This window comes from Lithobates pipiens, unplaced genomic scaffold (genome assembly GCF_037356315.1).
Source record: "Lithobates pipiens isolate NorthernLeopardFrog02 unplaced genomic scaffold, aLitPip1_a1.2 Scaffold_22, whole genome shotgun sequence".
Lineage (NCBI taxonomy): Eukaryota > Metazoa > Chordata > Amphibia > Anura > Ranidae > Lithobates > Lithobates pipiens.
Genome location: NW_027507784.1, coordinates 39,424,749 through 39,435,303, shown reverse-complemented (window position 1 = coordinate 39,435,303; position 10,555 = coordinate 39,424,749). Strand labels below are relative to the sequence as shown.

The window sequence follows — 10,555 nt, the reverse complement described above, 5'->3', positions numbered from 1 at the left end:
ATTCTTCTCACTCATCACCAATATAAGGGGCATTCTTCCCACTGATAACCCATGTAAGGGGCATTCTTCTCCCTGATCACACGTGTAAGGGGCATTCTTCCTACTGATCACCAATATAAGGGGCATTCTTCTCACTGATCACCAATATAAGGGGCATTCTTCCCACTGATCACCCATGTAAGGGGCATTCTTCTCACTGATCACCAATATAAGGGGCATTCTTCCCACTGATCACCCATGTAAGGGGCATTCTTCTCACTGATCACCAATGTAAGGGGCATTCTTCTCACTGATCACCAATATAAGGGGCATTCTTCTCACTGATCACCAATGTAAGGGGCATTCTTCTCACTCATCACCAATATAAGGGGCATTCTTCTCACTGATCACCCATGTAAGGGGCATTCTTCCTACTGATCACCAATATAAGGGGCATTCTTCTCACTGATCACCAATATAAGGGGCATTCTTCCCACTGATCACCCATGTAAGGGGCATTCTTCTCACTGATCACCAATGTAAGGGGCATTCTTCTCACTCATCACCAATATAAGGGGCATTCTTCCCACTGATAACCCATGTAAGGGGCATTCTTCTCACTGATCACCCATGTAAGGGGCATTCTTCCTATTGATCACCAATATAAGGGGCATTCTTCTCACTGATCACCAATATAAGGGGCATTCTTCTCACTGATCACCAATATAAGGGGCATTCTTCCCACTGATCACCCATGTAAGGGGCATTCTTCCTACTGATCACCAATATAAGGGGCATTCTTCCCACTGATCACCCATGTAAGGGGCATTCTTCCCACTGATCACCCATGTAAGGGGCATTCTTCCCCACTGATCACCAATGTAAGGGGCATTCTTCTCACTCATCACCAATATAAGGGGCATTCTTCCCACTGATAACCCATGTAAAGAGCATTCTTCTCCCTGATCACCAATATAAGGGGCATTCTATCCACTTATCGCCAATGTAAGGGGCATTCTTCTCACTGATCACCCATGTAAGGGGCATTCTTCTCACTGATCACCAATATAAGGGGCATTCTTCTCACTGATCACCCATGTAAGGGGCATTCTTCTCACTGATCGCCCATGTAAGGGGCATTCTTCCCACTGATCACCAATGTAAGGAAAATCTTTCCCACTGGCCACCAATGTAAGGAACATTCTTCCCACTGATCATCAGTGTAAGGATCATTCTTCCCACTGACCACCAATGTAAGGAGCATTCTTCCCACTGACCACCAATGTAAGGAGCATTCTTCCCACTGATCACCAATGTAAGGAGCATTCTTCCCACTGATCACCAATGTAAGGAGCATTCTTCCCACTGATCACCAATGTAAGGAGCATTCTTCCCACTGATCACCAATGTAAGGGGCATTCTTCCCACTGGCCACCAATGTAAGGAACATTTTCCCCACTGATCATCAGTATAAGGATCATTCTTCCCACTGACCACCAATGTAAGGGGCATTCTTCCCATTGATTAGCAGTGTAAGGGGCATTCTTCCCACTGACTACCAATGTAAGGGGCATTCTTCCCATTGACCACCAATGTGAGGGGCATTTTTCCCACTGGCCACCAATGTAAGGATCATTCTTCCCACTGATCACCAATCTAAGGCTCATTCTTCCCACTGACCACCAATGTAAGGGGAATTCTTCCCACTGATCCTAATTTAAGGAGAATTCTTCCCACTGATCCAAATTTAAGGAGCATTCTTCCCAATGACCACCAGTGTAAGGGACATTCTTTCCAATGACCACCAATGTAAGGAGAATTCTTCCTACTGACCATCATGCTAATTTACCGAAAGCTGTAGACAAAGTCAACATTAGCATAGGTTTATTGAGTCCAGGAAGTTATTTCACGGGTCCCTCTGTGGTAAAAAGGTTGAGGAAGTCTGATTTACATTAATCGATTGCACAAATCAGTCTTTTATGTCCCAACATTTAGCCTGGGGGACCAGCAGTTACATCACTAGTTATCTTCTCTAGCTCCGGATTCTCACCCAGGCATCGTCTTCTACAGTGAAGGCGGCATGAAGGGGCTCAGTGAAAATGGCTGTAAAAGTGTGCAAATGATTGACGGGATTGCTAAGCTGATAGAAGGACAACTGGCCGGCATCGTAGTCCAGATATATAACAAATCTGTGACAGGTCGGTTCAGCATCTATGAGTGTTTCCACAACATTATGCTTCACTGAATATTTATTGTTCCATTTTCTTAGGCACCAAGATTTGTTATTGATCCCGAGATAGGAGAGGTGTCCTTTCCTTTCTATGCTGGGATAGGCCACCCCTACCATCCAGTCCCCGTTGCCGCCAGCCTCGACCTCCCAGGCATGTTGGCCGGCGGAAAATCTCTGGTTGCTGAGTGCCTGAGGGCAGTAAAACTTTTCTGGGGTCTCCGGACGAAGTTGGTTCAGCTTTGACTTGCAGGCAGTTTTCCCGTCTCCCAAAATGAAGACGAAATCCCCAGCCGTGTCTGCATTGAACGCCATATTATAGGCCTCCGGGATGCGAAAACTTTGCCTTGCTTTATTTATAATTTTGATCAGCTCATTGTGCAGCGTCATGGAGAGGAACACATCGTCCAGTTCTTTGGTATTTGGTTCATCACTCATTCTTCTTAGGAGCTCCTGAACCAGGGACGTGTTAGAGGTCCCAAACTTCTGCGCTTGCATGACTGCCAATGAGTCGGTCATTTTGCACAGCTCCTCCATGTATAATATCTTCTCGGAAAGATCCTTCAATTTTTTTTCCAGGTTTTGGATCTGCTCATGAATGGAGTCTATAACCTTTTGCCGTTGGCTTGAGACCTCCTCTACCATCTGTCTCTCCAAAGCTTCCAGCTGTCCCCTGAGGTCGGTAAATAGGGACGATATGTTACTGGTTATAGCATTTCCTTTTCTGTTGGTGTCGATAATCTTTTCCTGCAAACTTTTAATTCTGTTTTGAGTTCTGTCTTTCCTCAAACGATGTTTATTCAGAGAATTTCCCAGTTTTTCCTTCTTCTTCTCAGAAGCTTCCTGGAGAGACTCCACCATGTGCCCCTTGTGGTCTGCAGCCACCAAGCAGTCATGACAGAGAATGATGGAATCCTTGGAGCAGTAGTGGGTCAGAGACCTCCTGTGAAAGGGGCATTTTCTGGTGTGAAGGGAAGCCGTGGGTTCGAATAAGTCATGGTTGCTGGATCTGCTGTGTTTCTCTAGGTGCTGCTGGCAAAGCGAAGCCTCACAAGTCCCGCAGGTCTTTGCGGCAGGTACCCGAGATTTGATGCAGTAGGTACAGAAGACTGGACTTTCTTTGGTCCATTCCACAGAACTCTGAGATGTATCTGTGCTGCCTCTCACTGAGACTGTATTGAAGCAGCGCCTTGGCCAGTCTTGAAGATCAGCACATGCCATCGTGGAAGAGAGCTACGAGCAACTGATGTGCGAGGCTCCTCTACTGCTAGAAATACTCCAAACCTTGTTCTTCCGCATTCTGCAGAGAGCTCAGGGAATTTCCCTTGAGGCTTTGGTTTTTCTGCACTAGAATGACAAAACCATTAAAGGCATGATCTTACCTTTTATAAATATGTACGTTGTAAAAAATACACCCATGGAAAAAAAAAAAAAGGTGCATTTAATAGATTTCAACAAACAGTAAACAGGGTAAAAATACCTCTTCAAAAAATCAGTGTATAAAATAGTAAATGTAGAAAAAATATATAAATAATCAAAAACCAAAAGTGCACGTGCAAATGTAAGGTGCAAGAAATGCAGCTGAACCTGATAGTATACACAAACTACCCAGCAAAAATATTGGTGCCTGTGGATTACACTTTATTGACTTTTAATTTTTGCTTAATATTTTTTCATATATATTTATACGTTTTTTATTCATCAGCACTTAGCACTTTAAAAGGACTTTTTTGATAGATTTGCGCAGGACTCTTTATTCACTTGCATTTAATAGATTATTTTTGTATTGAAGTCTGTAAAGCATTGCAATGGTGATTGACATGTTTTTTTTTTTTTTTGCCTTTCTCTGGATCAACTGTGGGTATAGGGTTGTGTATATAGGATTGTATGTTTTTTTTTTTCCTTTTATTAATTGGACTTTTGTCCTTTCTCCAACGAGACTAACTATGTAACTGTGTATGTGGTGGGTACAATGCAGCTTCTGTATTGTTTACCACCAGCTCCAGCTGAGTACGGTGTACAGATCTTCTTTTATGAGGGTGGAGGAAGACAACAAACTAAGCAACAAGTGCGAGACAATAATCTAACCACCAGTAGAATGAGAGTGACCGCTACTGGGGCAGGTAAACTGAGCAGTTATGGTCCATACCTCCCAACCGTCCCCGATTCGCCGGGACCGTCACGGAAATTGGTCCCTGTCCCGAAGTCCCAGCAAATCAGGGCTGAGTCCCTGAATGCCTGCGGCGTGTGTGGAGCATCTTGGTTCCCTCGCGCCGCAAGCAACACCTAGTATTGTAGCCAGAATCTCTCCTCGGTACACAGTGCAGAGCGGAGTACACTGAACTCTCCCCTCCTCCTGAATTACAGTGGCAGGGGGGTATTTTTTTGAAGCACCTCGAAAGGTGAACTGCGAGCGCTGAGCATTGAGCTTGCAGTCCACCCAGGTGTGTTAGCAAAGCAAATGAACAGGGAACCACCTCTCCACCAATCAGGAGGCACAGATCTAATACCGATCACCTGACTGGCTGAAGACAGAGGCGATCCCATTTGCCGCCTAGCAGAATAGGAAGAAGAGACGCAGGGAGGACACAGGAGCCATCGCCTGACCTGTGCTAGCCGTCCCACAGCTTGCCGCCATCACCCGCTACCTGACCTGCCATTATTATGGGGTAAGTGCTGACCAGACAACAAGTGGGCGAGCGGGCAGAGGCTGCATATGATAGGCACAGTTGGCAGCATTTGCTGGGCACAGAGGCTGCATATTATGGGCACAGTTGGCTGCATATGATGGGCACAGAGGCTGCATATGATTGGCACAGTTGGCTGCATATGATGGGCACAGTGGCTGCATATGATGGGCACAGTTGGCTGCATATGATGGGCACAGTTGGCTGCATATGATGGGCACAATTGGCTGCATATGATGGGCACAATTGGCTGCATTTGCTGGGCACAGTTGGCTGCATATGATGGGCACAGTTGGCTGCATATGATGGGCACAATTGGCTGCATATGAGGGGCACAGTGGCAGCATATGAAGCACAGTAGGCTGCATATGATGGGCACAGATGGCTGCATATGATGGGCACAGTTGGCTGCATATGATGGGCACAGTGGCTGCATATGATGGGCACAGTGGCTGCATTTGATGGCACAGTGGCTGTAATTGATGTTTTTGTTTCAGTATTTTTCAGTTCGTTTGCACCCCCCCAAAAAATATTTGAGCACCAGCCGCCACTGGTGCAAGTGTATGTGACGGGAGCCGTGAGCAAAAATTGTTTATGACTAGTTCAAAAGCTTTCCATAATGGGAAGGAAACAACTCAGGATGAGCCACATTCTGGTTGGCCACCAACAAGCAGAACCTCAGATATGATCGAGCGAGTGTGACAAATGCTGGCACAAGATCAGTGACTCTACGAATGTTGGCGAAAGTGGAAGTGGGCATTAGCAAGGACATGGTGTGAACTATTGTCCCCGAAGATTTGGGTAAGCAGAAGATCTGTTCCCGGTTTGTGCCGCACAAGCTGACAGACGACCAGAAAGCAGAATGGATGGAAACCTCTGGAGATATCAGTACCATGTGTGACCGGGATCCATCCTTTCTGTCAACCATCGTCACATTGGATGAGACCTGGTGCTACCAGTTCAATCCGGAATCCAAGTGGCAATCGATAGAATGGCATTCACTGTCTTCGCCACGACCCACCCAAAAAGAATGGCCTGCAAAAGTCTAAGGTCAAGACAATGTTTTGCGGACGTGCCGGCAATCCAGGAATCGGTTCCTAATGAGGCCTTTGCTGACAGTTTCCAGAAGCTTTATGAACATTGCCTAAAGTGTGTTGTGATGGATGGCGATTATTTTTAAGGTCAGTAAAGGTCATTTGTGTGTAACTTCTGTTTTCTGATACCATTCACCAAACTTTTTAGACAAAGTGCAAAAAAAAGTAAATAAAATAAATAATCAAAAAAAATGTAAAACCCCCTGCCCCCCTGTGCTCGTGTGCAAATGCAAACATGCATGTAGGTCCGACACACATATGTAAACGGTAATTGCACCACACATGTGAGGGGTCGCCGTGAACGTCAGAGTGGAAAAAGAGTCTGGTGAGCTATGGAGTCTGATGTATGTCTGCCAACATCCATGTGTGTTGGCAAAAAGATACAAGCCCCCATTGGAGTGGGACTTTCATGGCAGGCAGAACAGCAATAAACATATAGTATAAAAAAGATTTATTCAAAATGGTTTGTTTAAAATTGCAAGGAAGTACATGAAAGAATTGCATAAATGACATCAATCGCATAAAAGCACACGGCTCTTAGCCCTTGTACACACGGTCGGACATTCCGATGGACAATGTCCGATAGGACCATGTGGTCGGATAATCTGACAGTGTGTGGGCTCCATCGGACTGTTTCCGTCGGAGTATCTGACGGACCAAGCTTTAGAGCTATAAAAATTTTCCGACAACATGATGTCTGCCAACATCCATGTGTGTTGGCAAAAAGATACAAGCCCCCATTGGAGTGGGACTTTCATGGCAGGCAGAACAGCAATAAACATATAGTATAAAAAAAGATTTATTCAAAATGGTTTGTTTAAAATTGCAAGGAAGTACATGAAAGAATTGCATAAATGACCTCAATCGCATAAAAGCACACGGCTCTTAGCCCTTGTACACACGCTCGGACATTCCGATGGACAATGTCCGATAGGACCGTGTTGTCGGATAATCCGACAGTGTGTGGGCTCCATCGGACTGTTTCCGTCGGACCAAGCTTTCCAGCTATAAAATTTTCCGACAACATGATCCGATCGGACTTTGTCCGATCATGTGTAGAGAATTTCCAATCAGACAAAGTGCCACGCATGCTCAGATCAAATTCCTAGACCAAAGCTATTGGCTACTAGCCTGAACGTAGTCCCGTCCTAACGAAATAACGTCATCACGTTAAGTACGATCGGATTTTCTGACAACTTTGTCCGACTGTGTGTATGCAACAGTTTCGGACAAAATCCGTCTGACAAAATCCGACGGAGTTGGTTGTCAGAATGTCCGACCGTGTGTACAAGGGCTTATACATGACCATAGATGTGTGGGACAAACATCCAACTGTGAGTAATCTCTGTTCACCACGGGGTGTTAAGTTAAGGAATTTACTTGGTATATAAGAGAAAGAATATATCTTAACAATGAAATGACAATGCTTCAGTCATACATAGTGGAGCATGTGGGGATGATTGAGTTACATGTCAAAAAATGTTAGCCAATAGGTATTTGCTGCAGAGGATTGGGAGGACTGATAGCCAAGATAGATGGATCAGAGGCGGCACGCACCTACAGGGCAGGGGCTCCTCAAAAAAAAAACACACAAAGGTCCCCTAAAAACAGTGCATTGAGGGCACACGGGCGCCACCCCCCTATCCATGTGCCAGGCCCCTTTCAGGATCTCAGGCACATTAATTCCTATAGCAGGGGTGGGTGGGGGTGTTTTTTTTTTTTTTTTTTTTAAACATCTGATTAGAGCCAGAGGCTTCAAAATAGGGTGAGCTTAGGGCGCAGAGACTGCGTCCTGAGCCCACCCAATTGTGTAACGATAGCGAATGAATTTTTATTTTCACACTAATGTTCCTCCCTGCCAATTAGGAGGCAGGTCGTCAGACCTGTTTCCTGATTGGCCAAAGCGCCAGCCGCTCATATTGGGTGCCCGGCACTTAGGAAGAGGAGGCACGAGTGGAGGAGGCAGGCGCTGGACTCGAGGAAGGACACTGCTGCTGCTCTGGAGGAGACACAGTACAGAGGAGTCAGAGAGGACACCACAGCCCGGCGGTAAGTGCTGGACCTGCTGCAATGGGGGGAATGCTGTCAGTGCCGATCTGTCAGGCTGAGCTGTATACCCTGATCTGTGATGCTATATACCCTGATGTGTGTGGCTGAGCTGTATACCCTGATCTGTGATGCTATATACCCTGATGTGTGTGGCTGAGCTGTATACCCTGATCTGTGATGCTATATACCCTGATGTGTGAGGCTGAGCTGTATACCCTGATCTATGATGATATATACGCTGATGTGTGAAGCTGAGATGTATACCCTGATCTGTGATGCTATATACGCTGATGTGTGAGTAGGGTTGCCACCTGTCCAGGATTCACCCGGACAGTTCGGGTTTTGAATCATGTGTTCGGGTTTCAGTCCACCTGAAACCCGGACACATTATTCAGACCAGGCTGTGGCTGAGTGATTTGGCCACATCCACTGTGTGCCAAGGCGCACTCTGTGCATTACATTACTACTCTCCTTGGGGCACCCAAATGTATCCCAGGTCTTTTATAATCCTATAGTGTCTACAGCAAAATAATATATAAAAAAATTCAATTTGTTGAAAAAGTGTTCGGGTTTGGCTTGAAGAAAAGGTGGCAACCCTATGTGTGAGGCTGAGCTGTATACCCTGATCTGTGATGATATATACCCTGATCTGTGTGGCTGAGCTGTATACCCTGGATCTGTGATGCTATATACCCTGATGTGTGTGGCTGAGCTGTATACCCTGATCTTTGATACTATATACCCTGATGTGTGAGGCTGAGCTGTATACCCTGATCTGTGATGCTATATACGCTGATGTGTGAGGCTGAGCTGCATACCCTGATCTGTGATGCTATATACCCTGATGTGTGTGGCTGAGCTGTATACCCTGATCTGTGATGCTATATACCCTGATGTGTGTGGCTGAGCTGTATACCCTGATCTGTGATGCTATATACCCTGATCTGTGTGGCTGAGCTATATACCCTGATCTGTGATGCTATATACTCTGATGTGTGTGGCTGAGCTGTATACCCTGATCTGTGATGCTATATATGCTGATGTGTGAGGCTGAGCTGTATACCCTGATCTGTGATGCTATATACGCTGATGTGCGAGGATGAGCTGCATACCCTGATCTGTGATGATATATACGCTGATGTGCGAGGATGAGCTGCATACCCTGATCTGTGATGATATATACCCTGATATGTGTGGCTGAGCTGTATACCCTGATCTATGATGATATATACGCTGATGTGTGAGGCTGAGCTGTATACCCTAATCTGTGATGCTATATAACCTGATGTGTGTGGCTGAGCTGTATACCCTGATCTATGATGATATATACGCTGATGTGTGAGGCTGAGCTGTATACCCTGATCTGTGATGCTATATAACCTGATGTGTGTGGCTGAGCTGTATACCCTGATCTGTGATGCTATATACCCTGATCTGTGATGCTATATGACTTATCCACCAAGATCAATAATACAACCATCAGTTCCTCCCCTCATGCCAAGATACTATGTGTAATCCTGGACTCTGACCTGTCCTTTCAGCCCCAAATCCAATCACTGTCAAATTGTCCAAATTTCACCTCCGAAACATTTCCAAAATATGCCCCTTTCTAACCGTTGAGACCACTAAGCAACTTATTCACTCCCTTGTCATCTCTCACCTTGACTATTGTAACTCCCTCCTCATTGGCCTACCTCTCCACAAGCTATCCCCTCTTCAGTCCATCATGAATGCCACTGCCAGACTCATCCACCTTACCAACCATTTAGTGTCCGCCACTCCTCTCTGCCAATCCCTCCACTGGCTTCCCATTGCCCAACTAATAAAATTCAAAACATTAACAATAACATACAAAGACATTCACAATTCTGCCCTGATGTACATCACCAATCTTATCTCCAAATATCACCCAAACCGTCCTCTCGCTCCTCTGTTCTCTAGCTCCCTTGTCTCCTCCTCCCATGCTAGTCTCCAGGACTTCCCCAGGGCCTCTCCCATCCTCTGGAACTCACTACCCCAATCTGTCCAGCCATCTCCTTCTCTGTCCACTTTTAGGCAATCCCTGTAAACTCTCTCTCTTCAGGGTGGCCTACCCGGCCTCCAGCTAACAACCAAATCTTCTATTTGCCTGCTTAATGACCAGACCATTTTTTTGCGATACGGCACTGCGTTGATTTAACTGACAATAGCACGACATTGTACCCAAACAAAATTGACATGCTTTTTTCCCCACAAATCTGCGGTTTTTAGTTTTTGCTCTATAAACAAATAAAAGAGCGACAATTCTATAAAAAAAAACTTTTTTTTTTTTAAATTTTGCTATAATAAAAATCCCTAAAAAAATTTTTAAAAAACAATCAGTTTAGGCCGATATATATTCCTCTACATACTTTTTGTAAAAAAAAAAAAAAAAAAAAAAAGCGCATATTAATTGGTTTGCACAAAAGTTATAGCGTCTACAAACCTATGGGAAAGATTTATGGCATTTTAAAGTGGTTGTAAACCCTTATGCCCCGTAC

The 10,555-nt window shown here is 45.2% G+C and overlaps 1 protein-coding gene across 1 annotated transcript; it reads right to left on the bottom strand.

Annotated features, from left to right (window-relative positions):
- Positions 1-2,011: 2,011 nt before the first annotated feature.
- On the bottom strand, positions 2,012-3,427 carry LOC143925655 (tripartite motif-containing protein 16-like). Its single transcript, XM_077450120.1, has one exon. It carries the CDS (start codon positions 3,425-3,427, stop codon positions 2,012-2,014), a length of 1,416 nt encoding a protein of 471 aa, XP_077306246.1.
- Positions 3,428-10,555: the final 7,128 nt, after the last annotated feature.

Coding starts and splice junctions, on each gene's coding strand:
- LOC143925655 (XM_077450120.1), bottom strand. CDS start 3,427: ATGGCATGTGCTGATCTTCAAGACTGGCCAAGGCGCTGCTTCAATACA.